We start from the raw sequence: 19896 nt of genomic DNA, 5'->3' as shown, positions 1-19896 counted from the left end.
GTACTACGTGGTATGCAGGAGGGCGGAACTACCTAACTCGATTCGATTCTTCTGGTCGCAGAAATCTTTATTTCAACGTCTCCAACTCAACCGCCTTTCATCGCACAAGCGGATTGTTATCGAATCATCGCTTCACGATGCGAGGTCGAAAATCAAATTTTGTGGCGTGCATACATTGCCGCCAGATGAAAGTAAGTCTACCTATAGCCTCAAGCCGATAGATAGTATCAACGCGCCTAACGGCACCAGCTGGCATGCGACGCGCCATCGAAATTTCCCGCGGGATGTTCGAGATGCACCAAGGCAGGCAAATTTTGTGCTGTAGATCCGACTTTTAAGCGGACAAAGAGAAGGCAGTATGTGCAACATTTCAAGAATCAAATCAAATCCATTGTTTGATTTCTAACATCGTGCCCAGACGCCTGCAACAGATCGAGCAAGAGTTGCGAGAAGCTAAAGAGGCTATGCATACCCTGAAAGAACAACCAAATGATAGCGCATCGAATGGATCCCACACTCCAGCTGTACAGTTATCAGAGTCTTCAGATGGAGTTCCGCTATCCCAAGTCAATGCGCTACTAGATGATCTTGTGGTACCGACATCAAGGTCAATTGGTAGCGTGCAATTATCGTCAGCGCTGATCAAGGAACTTCTCACGGAGTAAGCAGTCAAAAATACAGCACTGAATGAGAACTCATCCATATTGACTTTGTCGTCAGATATTATCAATACTACCACCCCATCTGCCCAATCTTACCACCAGCGTCCTCATTCATTGCACAGTCCGACGAATGTCCACTCCTCTTCTGGACAGTCATGCTCACCGCATTAAGAGATAAACCTGACCTGATACACCTGTTTTCGCCTCTAGTCGACGAAGTCACCAACATGGCGTATGACTCCATCCGTCCAACAAATGCAAACTTTCTTTCCATGCAAGCTCTTCTACTGCTGGGTTATTGGAACCTTCCCTTCGAGAAGTTGCCAATGGATGCATCTCTTTCGTTTGTCAATATGGCGACGCAGATCTGCGTTCGCATGGGCTTGCATCGACCGGCTTTCTCAGCGGAATTTGATCGAGTTTCGGCCGTCCATGATGCCGTGAATGTCCCTAGTCGGATAGCTTGGATTTTTTGTTTTGTTAGTAACGTTAGGTGGGTTTATCAGTCTTGAACATTACGAAAAGATCGACAACTAACCATAAGCAAAGTATAAATGGTCAACTTGGAATCCCTCCTACCGTCCGGTTGGATCGTGGTCTGCTAGATGCGCTCACTGCGAAACCCACCTGGCTTCCAGATACGCTGTACTGTCAACTGCACATTGCTCATCATATATTGAAAATCATTACAACGCTCGGTAGTTATGACTCTTCAACCACGGGTCTAATCCCAAAAGCAGACTATGTCGTTCCAATCATTGAGAGCGAACTCCGCGTCGCAGAAACGCATTTATCACCATACTGGACTCGAGTTGATTACATATCCTTTTGCACGTGCAAATTGATACTCTACATCATTGCCATCTCAGCTGCAGATAACAACAGCGATGATATTGACCCCACAGGCAGCGAGAAACGATCCCAATGGATCGTGCAAGGATACATGTGTTCCATTGGCATGATTCAAGCTGCATCTACCATACAAGAGCCGCTCATCAAACTGCCTACACGAATATACAAGACCTTAGCAGCCGCTGTCTCCTTTCTAATTCTATTGAAATGCTCCAAGTATTATTACCTCGCCGACGACAGTGCACTGACAATCGCCATACGACAAGGATGGGAATTGACGCGCAAATTCGAACTCGTCCAGAGCGACTTTATTACGCGAACTAATTACCTCCTTGAGCGTTTGAGTATTTATAGCGAGACTTTGACCCCTGAAGAAAAAACCGGAGAACTTCTTACAGGCAAAGCGAGAATGGGGTTTAATGTTGCTCGGAGCACCACAATGCTTGTTCATCAGGTGGTTCTGAAAAGGAATCAAGAGAATGAGATGGTAGTCGATAATGGTACTAAACCAGCCAACGACTATACCATGGAGATGGCTGACCTAGACTTCTTTCTGGACTTTGACTGGAATGAGTCATTGTTGAGTCTCCCTGGGCCGACGAGTTCTACCTGACAACAAAAGTTCCATTTCGCAGGAAATTTGCGATCGCAAGAATAGATTGCAAATTCGTTCACAGTCGCAATACCAGGCATATGATCCCAAGAATCATCATCGAACCCCAGAAAGGGCGGGAAAACCAAACCCGGGATTCTCTGTTCGCACCTAACTTCCTCATTCGCAAGGTGGTGCGACGTATATGAGCCCAGTCACAAGGGGGCTATGTCGGATATTCGCGCCGATGTTGTGCATTTGATATGCTCCCACATGGGTATTGACGCGGTATTGACTACATTTAGGACGGCGAAGTGTGAGATTTTAACATCCATGGATTGAATCCTTAAGGATTTGGAGGGTATATATTAGTGTTTCTGGTCCGTATATGTATGTCCCCCGCTGTTTTCCCAAATCATCTGTATTTCAACTAAACCCCGACAGACGCCTTGAAGGGAAAACACAACTTCAACATGCAGGAAACCACCCAAAAAGAAGAAAAAGACGCGGATGTGTTGGGTCTATAACTAACACAAAGACTGCTCTCACAACCACAAATTCCCAAAGCCATTCTGCGAGGACAGATCTACGGATCCATGAATAGGAAAAGGAAACACAAATTCATCATGACTCGCCAATATATTCCTATTAATGACCCCAATCTGCGGCGAAGGTTCCCTCAACGCCGGATGACGAATCCCTACCACAAAACCCATTAGCAAACACACAAACAAACACAACCCATTTAGGAGGTAAAGGAGACACACCAACATGCTCATGCACATAATCCAACACAACCCTTAACCACCTCGCCCGCTTCTCTCCCACACCAGCGAGGACATACTCATCCGCCAACGCCGTGGTCGCTACGGACAATGGCCACGGTAGACCCATCAACCGCATGCTCTTGCCCATATCATTCTCGTTTTCACACTCCCGTCGTTGTTTCTCAGATACCTGCTGGGGCGTAATAAAGGGGTCCATAAGCAAAGAATTTACACTAGACGATATTTGCTCGATCATGTCGATTATGACGTTGCGCGAGATGTGGCTTTGGAATAGCCAGTCTTCGGCCGAAGCTTGAGATTGGGGTTGGGAACCATATTGGTATTGAGATTGTAATTGGCTTATTATCCAGGTACAGCATTTGACAATGTTGCTGTGCAGGACAGCGCGGACGACGAAGGCGAGGACTCGGGGACTGGTGGTCCAGCAGGATTGGAAGCTGTATATATTCCGGGGTGCGCCTGGAAGACTCAAAAGAACGTGGTTACGACTCAGGGGGTATTCATCGCCTTGGTCGTTGATGTCTCTGATATTAAACACGAGATGCAGTGGGAGGGTAGACTCCCATCGCAAGATACGAATGTCGGCGTTGCGTAGCGTGGCAAGCGTTTCGATGATTTGGGCTTCGGCTTGACATGGGTCAATGCTGGCGTTGGCTATTGCGGTGTCCATATCTGCCTGCCAACAGGCCGCCTGGTACATCAAATGCAATATGAGCGCTCCAGGGTTCCGCGGCAGTGCGCTATTAGTCTGCACATTCCAGCTTAGAATCGACAATGGCGGACGCATCCGATTTCGTATACAGGTGATGATAGTCTGGAAATAAATAGTATTAACCACTCTCGGATCAAAATGCGATCTATCCATAGGCTGCATCTCAATCATTCGAACCATGGCAACTGCGCCACGGAGATGCGTGAAATACTTCTTCCCGGTGCCCGAATCAGTTGCACTCGGCATCAACGATTCGAAAAATTCCATTAGCGAGATTGAAGCGAGTAACTCGTTAATGGGGACTTGGGTTTGCTGCTGCTGCAGGTGCGCGTTGATTTTGACAATGGCTTCGCAGTATTCTGTGCGAGCCATGATTTCGCACCCCGGATATGAGCCATCGCGACTCAGATACGCTAACGATACAGCTAGAATAATATTCACAATAGGTGAATTGTCGCCCGATGGCTTTTTATAGAATGTAGGCAACATGCGGAAAAAGTCTAGCCAGGGCGTCCTCATTTTCGACGTGCACCCGAAATCTCGGAAGAATCTCGTGACAGCGTCCTGTCGAATATCATTTTCAATCTCACGATGAGTTCGTGGAGATCCATTGATCGATGATGGTGATGATGATGATGATGATGATGATGAAGCATTGCTGGAACCGCCCCGACTTATAGTCGTGTGCGATGGCGAGGCTTTTCGTCTACTAGGTTTGGAACGCGGAGAGTCATTCCGCCCTTCTGTAAGAACAGTCGACCTCTGGCGCCATAACGATTCAGCGCGCGCGGCGGCCTTGTCGTTTTCGCTGCGAAAGTTGACTTCGAGAGGATCTGGGTATTGGCATTTGTAACCGTTTTTGACGCAACGACAGCATTTGGGTCGTTGGTCACCGCACTGTCATATGACTCGTCAGTTACCTGTATTTTTCTGCATCGGTCACTTTGACTGCGAAAAGCTTCTGAGGGCATGTATCTAAGTCATACCTTTACTTTTGCGGAGCGACATTCCTGACACGCCTTACTCCTGGTGCTTGATGCTGCAGGTCGTTTACCAGTTGGAGGGGTCATCTGGTTAACACGATTCGCAATGGGCTTGTAGAAAGATAGCTGGGCTTTATTTTGTTATTTCGCAGAACACTGGCGGATCAAATATAGATAACAGTTAGGTGCGTATGTAGTTAGCCAGTATGTACCAAAGTGTCGATATATCAACCTCAGCCGTAACCACGAAACCCCATTCCCCAATCTCGGTGGAAACCCAGGATTCCGATCCGAGATACCACCACTACGTACATTCAGCTTATGCTTTAGGGTGTATACGACCCCTTCAGAAAACTTGCTCTTAGAATTAAATTAACTCGTGGCTGATGGCATCGGCGCGTATATCTCATCCAAAATGATAAATTGGAATAGCAACCTTAATGCAAATCATTTGCCCAGGGATGATTGGCGGGAATTTGTCAGGTGGAGAGTGTTGTACATAGTATATGATTGTAAGTGGTCTGACTTGTGGAACCTTAATTTGAGTATATATGCAGTTTGTTTGAGTCATTGGGTTATGGCGTCGACCATATGAGCTTGTCAGTTGGCATTGGAAAGTTCAAGGCTGATATGGTATGGACTGCCTGACGGGTGCTACACCAAGCACGACACGACGCACCAAACATTTTACAAGAAGCGGTTGGATATTTATTTCCGCCGAAATAGGCAATTTAAGGTACATAACTATTTGTAACGATATGCGCCAATTATCAAGCATGCCGATATCCTGGCATCCAATCAACGGATTGACAAACGCAAACTAAGCTGATGGTAAACAATATACCTAGTCAGCAATATGCCTAGCGTCTTTCGATAACGCTCTATGAATGGATAGGTCGGATAGGGAGTCGATTGAGTTTGATGTTGGAATCATTCCAAGGCTGAAGAACCTTATGTATCTCCGCCGAAAGCTAGTGCCGATAAAAAATATCGGCGGAGTTGTGCCCCTGCATGGTACCTTACTACGTAGGCATTCGTGGTCCGTGGCTTATTTCATGTTCCGATGCAGGCCAATTGGTCGGTTGATCTAAGCTAGCACGTGTGCATGTACTAGAATAAGAAATTCCGGAGACAGACTCTGAACCTCCAATCTATGCGCGGAATGTCTATGGTCTTTCGCCCGCCGTTTGGAGAAAGTTACCTAGCTGTATCAGGCGTAGCAATGAAATCCCCCCGAATAAGCTACAACGCTAGATAATCTATTTGCGGAAAGCTGAGCGAGCCAATCATATCCTTGTGTGCAATATCCCAATAGGGTAATCTGTAAATTTATCAACTCCTATGTTCTATTTAATGATGATATGTACCGCCTAATATGCTTATTGTTGACGATAATCGTGGTCAGAATAACATGGTCTTTCATCAAAGGATGGGGCTGAGCAGATGCATGAAGTGACATATAACTGCATCGAGGCTATCTCTCTCTACCTCTTATGCAGATGTCAACATCGGCATTCCTTCAATGATAGTTACGACCAACTTGGCCCTATCGCTGGAAGGAAGCTTTACATGGGTACTCAAGTTATTCTCTTCTTCGACTGTCTGTTCCAGTATGCCTACTCCACCTCGCCGTATTATGTCGGTAGGAGAGAGTCGCAGGTAACCGGCTACATGAATCATTCTGGAGACATCAGCAGTGGATACAAGACTGTGGACTCTGAGCAGGCGCATTGGGGTGCTGAGTTACTGAGTATTAGGGCGTTCCTTGCTGCTGTCGATTCAGAGATGCCATGATTGTTTTGATTTCGGCGTTTGTGGGTAGACGGACTAGGGCTTCGACGATGCATGTGATGCATAATGTGCATTCGGGGAGTTACCGTGGTTAAGAGACGATGTAGCGGGCCGATCTCAGCCGTTTAAAGGATCCTAATGTGGTTTCCGACATGGTCACTGTGCTACTAGACTCATTATGTTCGTATGACGCTTCAGCTTGTGAACATCTTTATGAGATTATCTTCGTGCTAGGATTTCTACGCTATATAAACAGATTTCATGCCTTTATACACTGTATTCGATAAAAAACATAGTTATAGACTGTACACCACGTTCTGGAGAATGAGCGTAGAAATGAGTTCAAAACATTAATTATGTAAAATTAGCGAAAGTATATATTTTCATCAACACCCCCTGTCTTCTTGCAGTACATGACTTCTCAATCAATGGCTCTTGAACAAAACACTGGAATCCAAAACCTCTCCGGTCGAGGAGCGAATGAAATCCACCTGCAAGTTGTTCGAGTCCAAAAATCGGAGGGTGCTGTAGCTGTAGTCATCGGCATACACAAAGGCGTTGTACGATGGCACGCTGCCCACAGCGGTCAATCCTTCAATGTTTCCGGCACCACCGGCAATAATGTACATTGGTGCCTGGGGGTCAACCATTCCATTGGGGTCTGCGGTACCGTTGTACACGGGCATAAACCGTTGGGAATTGTGGACATGACCGAAAATGGCGAGGTCAACGCCATTGTTATAGAAAATGTCCTCGAAGGCGGCTTGGCAAGGTGCGCATCCTGCTGAGCTGCCGCCGGTGGTGTACCAGGGACGGTGGCCATTGACAATGACCCAGGGTGTTACGGCGCGGTCGACACTGGCGAGATCAGCTTTCAAAAATTCGAGTTGCTGGCTGGGGCCGCCGAAGGGGCCACTGCCGAGTCCAGCAGAACCTCCCTGGCCGTCAGGGGCGTTGGGGAAATCGGTTTCGGTGTTGAACATGACGATGTGAGCCATGCCGTACTCGAAGGAGTACCAGAAAGGTGGGTTGGAGAGGCTCTTGGCCTTGGCAGCGAGTCCTTGCAAGGAGGGGTTTTGAGAGCTAGAGGTAAATGCGCTAGGCATGGTCGATCCGAATCGGTGCATGAAATCGGTAAAGTTCTTTTGACCTTCGGGGCACAATCCAGAGGTATAAGGAATCTCGGTACAGTCAGCTTCGTGGTTACCAGGGCTGGCCATGTAAAGCTTCCTTCCGGCGATAGGGGCAAGTTGGTCGTAGAACTGCTCGAGAATAGCTTGGTATGCGTCCTTGCCATGGAGGAGATTGTGAGGCTTCTCGAACCAGTCATCGGCATAGGCGAAATCACCGGGGTGCAAGATGATTTCATAGTCATCCACTGTAGTGGCGAGGCGGCCGATGGTGGTATGGTTCAACGCGGGCTGAACGACGGGGATGTCGTCTCTTTTGGCGGTGTATCCATCATCACCATAGACACCCAGGTCAACAACTACGTCGAGGTTGAACGGGGTGTGGTCACCTGGCTTGCGGGGGCTGAGAAAGTGCCCGACGGTAGAATTTGTAGAAACAATCTTGTAGTAGTAAGTGGTTGCTGGGGCCAAGTTGGACAAGACTACGACACTGGAATACGTGCGCGAGCTCGCGTACGTTGTGGAGCTAGAGGTTGAGCAAGATTTCAAGTTGAGATTGGTCTTGGATGTTCCGTATTGGACGCAAGCTGAGTTCTGGGAGGCGTATGTGTTCCATCCGACAGAAACGGCTGCGCACAAAGGTTAATTTACAGCTCAAGCACAATTCTACTTGTCGCAATGCGGGTTCGGGAAAAAAGATCCTCTTACCTCCAGGTCCATAAACCGCCAAGCGCTGTTGAAACGGGGTCGTCAGGTCCGCTGGAAGAGGAGGGTAGTTGACGTCGGCAGACACGCTACGCGCGGCCAACAGCACTGCGGCTGCGGTGAGGGTAGTTGTAGACTTCATCTTGGAGTTGATATATCTTGTCGCCGGTTACACGGTTTGAATGGCCCAACCTCTTGAGTAAGCTCAGAGTGATCAGCAACCGATTGCACGCAACAAGAAACAAAACAAAACCTCCTTCATGGCGGTATGAAGCAGAGCTTATATATGAAGAAATCTGTGTCGCCGATGATATAGCTCTGTGCTCCGTAAGTTAGTTAGTACTACGCTATGTACAGAGAGTAGTACGTACTACAGCATACTACAGAGTAAGCACATTAAATCGGGCAAAAGTGCAAACCCCGGCGGGTTATATTGAAACCAATCATGGGGGCCAGCAACACCACGCCGACCCGAGGCAGATGATCTTCAGCACCAAGAATGTCTTGACTCAGGCCCACCTGAAACACAATTTGCGGCAAATCGCAACAAGCGCAACGAATCCATAATAACAGACCAGTGAATATAAACCAATCCAAGCCTAATAAATTAAACTATATCTCTACTGGGTTAGACTCCCCCGCTCATACGGGAGAATGTATAGAATAGGAAGCTATTCCTGTGTCCACTCTCGAATGGAACCGCTGGGTTAGCTCTACTTTGTAAAGGCCTATCTGATTTGACGGCAAAGCCCTAGAAACAGGGACGGAAAAATATTATGCAGGTCAGTATAAACTATTTACCTCGCAGTCTCCACTGTATATACGTGTTTTGATTGCTTATATTGTGTTAAACTTCATGCAGCCCATTTACTTATATTAAGATTGAGGTCATTCTTCAAAGATAAAAGCTTACCAGTCGTGACATGTGATAATTGATGAAGGCGCATGCTCTACATCTATCATCTGGTTCGATGAAACCTTTTCGATTTCTTCGTCTCGATATTTTGCCCCCCCTGCCATTCTACAGCCATCGTCGGGATTACACTCGCAACTACAATGAATGCGAACATGACGCCGTTGCTCGCATAAAACTCGACTCTCTACAGCATCTGCGGGAAGCCTGGATTATCGGATCGGTATACCTATCCAGGTACATATACCGAAAGGGCCAATAAAACCCTAAGTCTGGCGCGCAAAAAGCGATAAAAAAAAAAAAAAAAAAAAAACACCAACCCTGGCAGCCTCGCTCCGGAAACGGCTCACTGCGTATGTGATGATCATGATATTAACAGTGGTGACAATTGGAGAGCCGACAGCGGCAATAGCGGCCTGGTTGTGGGAGTAGCATGATACTAACGTCCCACTGAGAAGACATCTGCATTTTTGGTTTGGAGAAAAAACACAACAATACTGCATGTTAAGAGAGCTATGCCGAGGTAACAGAAGTCAGAGTTCTATCACACTCTATTCTGGGGCAGGTGATTGCCACTTTGTGTCAGGCGACGCCACACACAATTGATCGGATAGGTGGCTGGGGAGGAGAAACAGTTGCATTGAATACGGTAGGCCTGACTGGGTACCGTATAAGATGCAGAGCCGAGCTCCGAAAGACAACTCGGGTAGACAAGATCTTGGACACACAATAGAGTTGATCGAATGCGCTTGAATCGGAAGTAATATTGCCGGAAACGCACTTTTTGATTCATTGAACCATCGAAATCGATCTCAATCACAGATGTCAAGAAACATCAGAGTGTCAGCTGCACGCCGTTCACCTATGCTCTCTGTACGGAGTAGACTTCGTGTATCAGCCTTGCATTCCGACACTTCCGAACACCGAACGTCACCATCAGAGCCCCAAGTCTCCATACACCGAGCATAACCTCTCTTGAGAAAATCTCACTACCGCACTCCCAATCACCACTGCATGACACATAAAAAAACACAGTAGTTAGTAGCTCGATAGAGCCGCATTGTAGAATTCGAATGACTTGGCTATGAGACTGCAAACCAGTGAGATGAGGAATGCCCCGCGTCGACCATACTCATAGTAGTTAGTTGCCGATTCGCGAATAGCTTCCATAATCAATGAATGAATGGTGCTCCGACTGGCCTTGTGTCATGCACATTTGTCTTCCCCACATCTTCTTCCCCGTCTTCCATGGAGATGTTTGTTTGGACATGCGTACTACGTAAATGGGCCACCCAGCCAATGAGATGAAGGCTTCCAGATCCTTCTCCCGCACCACCACAGCCAGGGCAAGTCTTCCCAATCATACTTTGTATAGATAGTATTCGCGGAGTGGGCAATGTATCGGCAAGACTGTAGTCACGACCGACATTTACAAACTTCGACTACGAAACTTATCATTGCCTGTACTTCAACGGCGAGAATATGCAGATAGTTAAGTGGGCGACTGCCGAGAACCCTCAAAAGGGCAGCTCCTCTTGAGCCAAAGTCGGTGGCACATGTTTATTTATTCTTGTTAGCATGGCGAAAAGTCATACATGCACTTACATCTTTTGTCATCAAATACCTAGGTAGATATCCCTAGATAGACTTCATGTCCGGCCCCTCTCGGCGCCATCATATGACTATCTCACCTGATAGACGAATGGAGTTGCACAGCTCTATTCTTAGGGTCCTGTGTTAAAAATGCAATGGACGCTCTAGAACCTGAAAACGTCCTGTTTGTTACATTAATACATGTATCCATTGATGGGTTAATATGTGCAAAACGACTAGTTACCTACTTAGCACACTCGGGACTCTGCCTGCACGGTTATATATATATATCGGGAAACAGACATATATCAACAAAATGAGGAAACTGTCAGTTTGTACTTCTGGATTCAAGTCATTAGGGCAATAGACCGGATAATCATACTACAAATGATTTAGCAAAGTAATTGTCGATTTAACTCTGTTCCGTAATGTGGTAGGTACCTGTAATCGCGTTCCGTCGTTCGTTTACATGCAACAGCGCCAGATCATGAGATTGATCTTCCGGCACTAGCGGTCCCTCAAAAGACCACGAAACGATAACGACGGACATGTAGTTGGTGCAAGCAAAAGGAATATTCAAAGAACGGGCAGAGGGCCTACGATTCGTATCACGAATCGATGCCGTGAGAATTACGGTAGATTCCATGATTGACAGATCTAAAGCAGAGAGCTGTGTGTTACACAAGAATATGCTTATATGGGATAAGCTTATATCGACAACGACAAATGGGATAAAAGGATCTCAGAGAAGAAGATTACGGTTCGTGCTTCATGACATACAGTTACTTAATACATCTGCTTAGTGGTGAGAAGTAGCGGTATCGCGAGTTTGACGGCTTTTTGGCTCAACAGGGGCGCTGGAAGTGGTGCCTGAACGTAACGAACGATATTGGCAACATTGTATCGTTACTATTAGAGGTGTGTGTTGTACTGTCAACCGTAGTACTGACATAGGCGAAATAGGACTGCAAGGACATTCGCACGCATGTTCCTGCGTCCTTAGAAACGGGGATCTTGACGTTGGATTTGGGTGGTGGCACTGGCGCCTTCGGATCAAGCATATACGTAGTAGGAATCTAGCGCTCCAGAATCAGGTGCTGGAGACTCCAGAACGTACGAATCAACAACGGGGACCTCGTGGTCTCGGGGAGGGTCACCTTGGGAATTGTTTCCTGGATACCTTCTCCAGGGGTAGGCGAATTAAACGCTACAGAACCAACAATAGATAGGGTCCTTTGGCACTTTTTAGTTAAGCATATACTAATCCCGCGCTTTACAATGAGGTGCTGGGGAAATCAGGATGTACGAATTAGGCGCTCTAGAATCCGAAATAGAGATTTGCTCGATATCCCGTATCTCGAAGCCTTTGGATTGTAAGATTTTAGTCAGTTCAATATTTCTCTAGGGCAAAGAGTAAGAATCGAGGAAGTCCTTGCTCGCGGGTATGAAGTTTTTGGAGGGGTTTACCGCCGGTAGATATAAGGTTTGGTCCAATATCAAGATACCTAAGGACTACCTGGAACATAGTTCCTTATATAGAATCAGAGGCATAGATTCGCATAATATAACTTATGTAGTTAACTAGTGTCCAGCATAGATTAATAAGCAGCGGTATATAATACAGATCCATACATTCCTCCGTATATCAGGCGTATATTGGTGTATATATTAAGGAATCATATATTGGGATCTATATATTAATCACTAGCATAGGCCATTATTAAGATATGAGATTAAATATATCAATGAATTGTGATACAGACAAATATACCTTATATTGTAGGGATTTCGGGGGTTAGGGAACTCAGTACATAGATCAACATATACAAAAGATGGTTGCCCATAGGTTTTGTACGTTAGTTCTTGCAAATGGAATTTACACGGCAAATTCAGGTCCATACTCAGACAATAATCTATACATAACGGCGTTACTAAGAATATTATTATATACTCTTCCAACATGGGCTTATAGCATACCTAGGTAGCCTTGTACAAGGGATCTCGGCGTCAAATTCAAATAGAAAAAGTCATACATCCATAATATTTATACGCGGATTCTGTACCAGCTATAAGATTCCTTTAGAAAATAGCCGGAGGAGAACAATAGAGATTGTCAACGCTCGTGTATGGGGGATGTGGTAAGATGCGAATCAGATGGGATTGTAGTATTGACATTGAAATTTTTGATGAGTTCGAACAAAATTATATAGTTAGTTATATACTGCGTAGGCGATCTCGTGTTTACTAACATCCCATCCCGTATAATAAAGCATAAGATTCAGATAACTATAGTTAGCTAACTAGTTAGTTAGGTTAACTAACTAACTAACTAGTTAACTAGTTAACTAACTAGTTACTCTGTAGTAACTTAAGTAATTCAATAAGCTCTAAAAAGCTTGTGTATATAAACATATACGGATTGAGCTTAGCTAACTAGTTAGTGTCGGTTTATCTACAGAGTACGTATACTCCGTAGCATCTTCAGGCTGTCCAGGAACGGCTAGCGGGAGCTTCACTATGGGGCTCATCCAAGCAGCCAGCTTGAGCTTTTGGACTGTTTTATTGGACGAGACGTAGATAAAATCGAGTTAGCACATACACCTAACTATATCTAGCTTAGATTGTGCATCAACCATTGTATGATTGGTTCCTGGAATAGTTCAATGCATGTAGAATTCGAGCTGACTTCAGCCGCACCTGCGATGATCGCATTTTCTCCTGAGTTATTGTGACAGCCGTGTTTTGACAATAGTAAAAACACACGATAACTTCACTGTCCAACAACCAGTTCATGTCGTCCGCTAGATCTGTGCTTGTCGCCTATATTTGCGACCATGGCATACTCATTTTTCATCCCTAGGACATACATCCTGGCCCTACTCGCGCTCGTATACGGAGCGTGGGCCGCCGTCCTCCCAGCCCGCGATACCGTCACTCTCCCCCCAGGTGTGACCTATGACCCAAATACAAACGTCTGGTGTACGCCGACGACATGGATAGACGTGGCGTCCTTTTTCCTGGGCAACTACATATCCCACGCTGCCACCGTCATCTCGTTCCCTGGCGAACCCGTCAGTATAACGATTGTGAACATGGTGCTAGCGATTTTCTTGCCCAGCTCAGGTGCAGGCCGCGGACTGCTGGCTATGGTGCGACATGCGGCTTTTTATAAGGATCCGATTCAGCAAGCTCTTCGCTCGAGAGCTTTGTGTATGGTTGTTCGTTCGCAGGATTGGAAACCGATTTCGGGGGAGACGCTTCGGTCGTTGTCGTTCTTGTCCAAGGAGTTGCGAGATGATGACGATGATGAGTATGAAGCTTATAAAATGATGTGTGCGTTTACACTTTAGATGAACTTGTAACAGGTTGCTGACATGTTGAAATATCCAGCTAAAAATAAGGATAAGATCAAACAATATGCCGAAGAGCTGTAAGTTGGGATACAGTTGGTGAAACAATTGCGGACTACTTGAAGTAGCTAATATTTTTTTTTTCGTTCAGCAAAGCACACCGCGATCCGATCGAGCTAAGAGTGGAAAGTCCATTATGGCTACAGATAGGTGCATCTTCTACACGCCTCGAAATTGTCGGCCACAATTATCAAGTTTTCGGAACATACAAACTGCCGGATGGATACGAGCTGGCCTATGTACCCGCAAATGCTGTCATCGAGCCAGTCTCTGTTTCGAGCGACAGCTCAGATCAGAATCAACTCCCAAAGTCGGAATTTAAACTTTCATCGGCTTACAGCTTTGCGTCCGCGTTGGTCTCGATTGTCCAGATCATCTACGCGTTGACCGGGTTGTACCGATCTCGAGGCGACCAGGTTCCCAAGTATGGATATGCGGCGTTCTCGTTTACTGTCCTACCATATGTGATCATGTCCTTTGTCAATCTGTTGGGCAATTTGGTTACTCCTCGATACTCAACTTTGTATCTTGTTCACACTGAGATGATGGATGAGGCCTCACAGCGTGGAGGTGAGTTCCAAGGAATTATTGGAAATCTTGAAAGGACACACCTTCAAGTAGAAGATACTTTTGTCTTCTCTGCCGCCCTGAAAGAGTCTTCAGAGGAACGGTGGGAATTTCAACTCGGCGAGAAGATCTACTTCGCTGGCGAAGTGGAGCCAATGGCTACCGAGAAGAATGAACTGGCGCCGACGCTGGAAGACGAGCATGTGGAAGCTCATTCCTCGACTTCTGCTATGAAGACTACGCCTCCCGCTGACGAAGGGGGATTGGAAGCCCCTGTACAATCATCCGAGTGCCACAAAACCAACGAAGAGCAGAACTTAAAGAAGACAAAAAAAGCCAAAAAGGATAAAAAGGATAAAAAACCTCTACTCATCTGCCCCAACTGCTATCGATTCCAAACCATAGAAGAACGCCGCGGCAAGTTCCTCAGCATCGCCAACCCCAAGCAATATCATGCCATTGGCGAGTGGCTGATTCGAGCTGTACGTGTCTGCATTGTCGCCTTGCCCTTGGCTGTCATCGGCGGCATGACACAATTCAAAACTGGATCGAGCACTGTGGCTCAACGAGCGTGGACAATGAGTTGGTTGGCTGTAGGGATGGGCCTACCGCTCCAGCCTTTCCTGTCTCTGTTACTTGTGCAAAACTTCACGGGGCTTGTTGATAGTGCGAGAAAAATACAGAGGGGGAAGGCTAATGCCCGGATCAAGCACGGATTTGGGAATTATATAGCAGAGTTTTTTGCGTATATTTTGTGTCTGGGGTCATTTGGCGCGCCAGCCATTGGTGGGTTTATCGTTGTTGCCCAGATGTTGAGGGAGTCGGCTTCTTGTGAAGTTATATGAGTTCGATAGGTACCTAGGTAGGCAATGGTGATGATACAGTATGGTTTGCAATTCCTCTTGTTCTGCACACAATAAAAAAGCGCCAATCGAATCGATTTCTAGACTGGATCCTACACGTGCAATGAAAAAAGTGCTCACTTAGGGCTGGTAGCCTTGTACGGCTGTACCCTCCCTTTCCCTTCCAAAACGAGGTATGTGATCGGAAATTCCCGAAAGTGGAAATTGCTCGTAGTAGTTAAATTGTGATGTTCGCTTCACGTTTCAAAGGGATCACTTCGGATTTGACACTCACTAAGCGTCTAGACTCATGGTCTCCCCCGTGCTAAATGCGCGCCTTGGTGCGATGATCTATTTATTGTACAATACAGAGTTGTATGTAAATTGAAGTAACATAACAACATACATACAAGATGGATGAATCGATTATGGAGAAATTCTGGGTAGTGCTAAGAAAGTAAAGAAAAGACTTCTCGTAAAACTTGGACGTACGACCCTACAACGCTATGTATGTGACCACTCTCTATGCGAACTCCTCTGCAAGGCCTCAGGGCCAGACACCAATGTAACCTAAGTTATGTATGTATGCTTAATCTGCATACCACTATCTTCAGGGGCGATGCCTGGATGATACTCGATTGCTCTTGATGTTGTCTTTGGAAAGTAGACGTTTATAATACAATCGGTCATCATTCCGAGGGCCTATCTGAACCGGATATTGTCCGACAATCCCCTGATTCAGAGAACATTTGAAATGGTCCGTGACCGGATGATTTTTATGTTTTTCTGACTCGAGGGTATCGAGGGGCGATACTTGAATCCCCTGTGGCTTGACCAATAACTTGCCCGTTATTGAAGTACGAGGGATCCCCCCATTGGTTCTGTTATATAGGTACACACCTCTTGGCGGCGTTCAATGCACGCTACAGAGGCTGATATAAGCATTGAGATATGGAGCTTCGATAACTAAGTTAGTGGAGACCCCATATATTCGAGTTGGACTTCCATGGTGGTCCGAACGATATCATCTGGCTCCTGTACATGTTGTAATGTTGCTGCGTATATATGCTTCTCTTATTCAATTATAGACCGGGACCTGTGAATGCCAATCTAGAGGCCGAAGATATTCAAGATCTAAAAGTAGCAGACAAAGATGAGATAGAACTACCATTCCTTTTATGTTGGCTGACCCTTTGTCTGATTGGCAGTCGAGTCATGACATTGCATTACGCTACTCCCACAAGCTTGGTTGAGCGAGAGCTTAGCCCCTCTGTCGTTTACTAGCTGATTATTGATGTTCTAACGTTGGTACTGTTTTCTGATGCTAGGACGGCAGCACAATTCAAGAACAAACGAGCTAGGATCATCAATCCACGTGGGAGAGAAACAGTACTACTCCATACTACTGTAGAGTTTTTATTCCGATCTTTGTATGCTTGCATTCGCTGTCCATGAACCAACAGTATCCGTCAGACTGTAACACGTGTGATCTCTTGAACTGGAACCATGGGATTACATGTCGATTAAGTTTTTATCGCCCAGAAAGCTTACGACGCCTCTCGATTATTCACGTTATCATTTGAATAATTTGAACCTGACATCTATCGGCATCTCAAGATATTTGTATAAGTAGAGGTCTTCAATCCTTCAGCAATATTGTCTGGCCAAGCTGTGCCTAGCCTGTAATAGAGCAGCGGTCTAGCAAAACACAATGCAGAAGAACCTTGTTGCACTGTTGGTCCTTGCCAGTGCCGCGAACGCGGCGGCATCATTGAAGGACATCAAACATGTCATCATGCTGATGATGGAGAACCGCTCGTTTCAGCACGTGAGTGAAACCCTGTTTGGTTTACATGAGGGAGGGCGTTTCTAACATTGATTAGTACTTTGGTACTATGTCAGGAGTGCGAGGCTTTGCGGATCCAAACGTCCAGATCAACCCTGACGGCAAATCGGTTTGGTACCAGTAAGTGGAGATTCTTTCGAGCCTGCATGACATGCTGTTGTAGTGCATATAAGAAAACAAAAAGACATAACTTCCTGACACGTTATAGGAACCTCACTGGCGTTACCACCAAGGCTGACTACCTCCTCCCTTACTGGTTGAACTACCTTGGAGGAGAGGAGAACTACAATAAGAGTCAGTGTCTCTGCGCCGGTGCCAACAACTGGATTCCTACCCACCGATCTTTCAATGGTGGCCTCAACAATGCTTGGGCGCAGGTTTCGACTCCCCAGTCTTGGGGTTACTTTAAGCGTCAGGAAATTCCGTATCACTTTGCGTTGGCTGAATCTTATACTGTTGCCGATCATTATCATGTATTTTCCCACCGTTGCCTAGGCATATCATGCTGCTCACATATTCCCGTCTCAGGCAAGTATCGCTTCCAACACTGACCCAAACAGATGGTTCTGGCAGGTATGTATCTTGATGTGAGTAATATGCTGGAAGATCCCATATTCACATCTGAATTAGTCCGGATCTATTAATGTGCCTGGAGGTCCCCAGCCCCTTGGCGCCGGTGGTGTCGTCCTAGACGACCAACAAGCCAATAGCAAGTTTTCATCAAGCATATACATGATAACATGATTCAACTAACAAATTCAAACAGCCTGCTCTGGTCCTAACCTTGACTGTCTCCCATTGAAGTGGCCCGCCTTCTCCCAGTATCTCGACGAAGCCGGCGTGGACTGGCGCTCATACCAAAACTCCTACAACTGGGCCACCAACAACGGTCTCTTCTATTTTGAGGCCTTCCAAAACGCACCCACCAATTCTACCCTGTACGAACGTGGCCTTGCCTTTGACGGTGAAAACGGTCTTGATGCATTTAAGGAGGCCGCTGCTGCTGGAACCTTGCCTGAAGTCAGCTGGGTGTTCCCTCCTGGTGCGCTTCAGGAGCATTCGCCTAACACCCCTCTTGATGCGTCATGGTTTATTAATCAAGTTGTTGGGTCTGCTATTAACGGTAAAGATCGAAATGAGACTGTTATTCTCCTCAACTACGATGGTACGTATATCACCTTTCGGCAAGTCACATAGAAAGAAATGAGCTAATAAAGACAGAGGGCGGTGGCTGGGGTGACGCTGTTATGCCCCTTATCTCTCCCAATGGCACCGCTGGTGAATGGTTTGAGGATCCTCATGGAACTTTGGGCTACACCTTTTCTGGTCCTGGTAAGCATTTCCTCCCATCAGGAAACATAAGTCAGCCTACTAACATGTCGAAAGGGGTCCGTATCCCCCTCATGATCATCTCTCCATTCACTCGTGGTGGTCACGTCTTCAATGAACGTTCGGATCACTCGTCCATCATTCAATTCCTCGGTAAGTTGCTCTAAAATCCGACACATCGTGATCTATACTAATGAATGAAACTTCAGAGCAATACCTCACCGCCAGAGGTTACAAGAACATTGTCAAACCCCAACTAAACGAATGGCGCCGCGAGCACATGTCCGACCTTGTCAACGCCTTTAATTTTGAGAACGTAAGACCTTCGCCACTTGCACGCACTCTAAGCATAAATTCCCATGCTAAATATCACAAACAGCCAGACTACAGCATCCCTATCATCCCCACCCCAAACACGCCCATGGCCAACTCCGCCGGACAACTAATCGGCATGTACAGTGGTTTCTGCCACGTCGAATGGACGGGCTCCTGCTCCGGAAGCCAATACATCTCCGGCATCCCCTACGGTAACCAAACTGAAGAAGACTCCCTCTACTTCGAGGACGGCTTCAAAGGTATTCGCGGCTACATGACTGAGGGCCACTATCTCGTATTTGAGTACAAAGGCTACGCTCTGACCAACGACGGCGGAAACAGCCAGTCTTTGAGCACTAGCAAGGCTTCTTCAAGCCATAATGCGAAGAGTCAGAGATGGGTTCTCAAGGCTCTTACCGAGGAGGGAACTACGTTCAATATTTACAGTGCTGTGGATGGCAGATACCTCACTACTGGAAGCGAATTCACCAACTCGGCCAAGGATGCGCATACGTATAATATTACGTACCTGGGAAGTGGTGAGTATGCTATTCAGACTGCTAATGGGGTATATTTGGAGATCAATGGTGCGGGTAAGCTTATGTACTCCAAGAAACCTATTGGTTTCAGCGTGTACAGTGTTACCTACTATAACTAGGGTATTATCGGGTGGTACGCTGATGCGTTTCTTACTTGCTATGGAACAAGAAAAAATGTTGAACGATGGCACAAATGAATATAGGCATAAGATTTGCCCAGATCAGTGATGATACAAACCTGCAATGAAAATAGGCTATAGGGTTTTTGGTTTGCTTGGTGTTATTCTCTAAACACATTCTCTTATTCTAGGCTAAATATAGAGGGTT

At 46.3% G+C, this 19896-nt stretch overlaps 5 protein-coding genes across 5 annotated transcripts; 3 read left to right on the top strand and 2 right to left on the bottom strand.

Annotated features, from left to right (window-relative positions):
* Positions 1-137: 137 nt before the first annotated feature.
* On the top strand, positions 138-2127 carry EYB26_006666 (uncharacterized protein; the record flags this gene model as incomplete). Its single annotated transcript, XM_054265942.1, has 5 exons — positions 138-191; positions 250-356; positions 419-661; positions 721-1155; positions 1212-2127. The coding sequence occupies 5 exons, from the start codon at positions 138-140 to the stop codon at positions 2125-2127; spliced, it is 1755 nt and encodes a 584-aa protein (XP_054121917.1).
* Positions 2128-2754: 627 nt separating this feature from the next.
* Positions 2755-4676, bottom strand: EYB26_006665 (uncharacterized protein; the record flags this gene model as incomplete). Its single annotated transcript, XM_054265941.1, has 2 exons — positions 2755-4503; positions 4593-4676. The coding sequence occupies 2 exons, from the start codon at positions 4674-4676 to the stop codon at positions 2755-2757; spliced, it is 1833 nt and encodes a 610-aa protein (XP_054121916.1).
* A 2129-nt stretch (positions 4677-6805) lies between these two features.
* EYB26_006664 (uncharacterized protein) lies at positions 6806-8357 on the bottom strand (the record flags this gene model as incomplete). Its single annotated transcript, XM_054265940.1, has 2 exons — positions 6806-8139; positions 8219-8357. 2 exons carry the CDS (start codon positions 8355-8357, stop codon positions 6806-6808), a joined length of 1473 nt encoding a protein of 490 aa, XP_054121915.1.
* A 5198-nt stretch (positions 8358-13555) lies between these two features.
* EYB26_006663 (uncharacterized protein) lies at positions 13556-15543 on the top strand (the record flags this gene model as incomplete). Its single annotated transcript, XM_054265939.1, has 3 exons — positions 13556-14054; positions 14112-14151; positions 14223-15543. The coding sequence occupies 3 exons, from the start codon at positions 13556-13558 to the stop codon at positions 15541-15543; spliced, it is 1860 nt and encodes a 619-aa protein (XP_054121914.1).
* Positions 15544-17251: 1708 nt separating this feature from the next.
* On the top strand, positions 17252-19688 carry EYB26_006662 (uncharacterized protein; the record flags this gene model as incomplete). The annotated part of the gene is made up of 9 exons (XM_054265938.1): positions 17252-17368; positions 17424-17506; positions 17595-17859; positions 17947-17959; positions 18153-18551; positions 18608-18718; positions 18773-18868; positions 18925-19031; positions 19095-19688. 9 exons carry the CDS (start codon positions 17252-17254, stop codon positions 19686-19688), a joined length of 1785 nt encoding a protein of 594 aa, XP_054121913.1.
* Between the last annotated feature and the right edge of the window lie 208 nt (positions 19689-19896).

This window comes from Talaromyces marneffei, chromosome 5, assembly GCF_009556855.1.
Source record: "Talaromyces marneffei chromosome 5, complete sequence".
Lineage (NCBI taxonomy): Eukaryota > Fungi > Ascomycota > Eurotiomycetes > Eurotiales > Trichocomaceae > Talaromyces > Talaromyces marneffei.
Note: the sequence above shows the minus strand (reverse complement) of the source record. Positions and strands in the feature narration are given on the sequence as shown.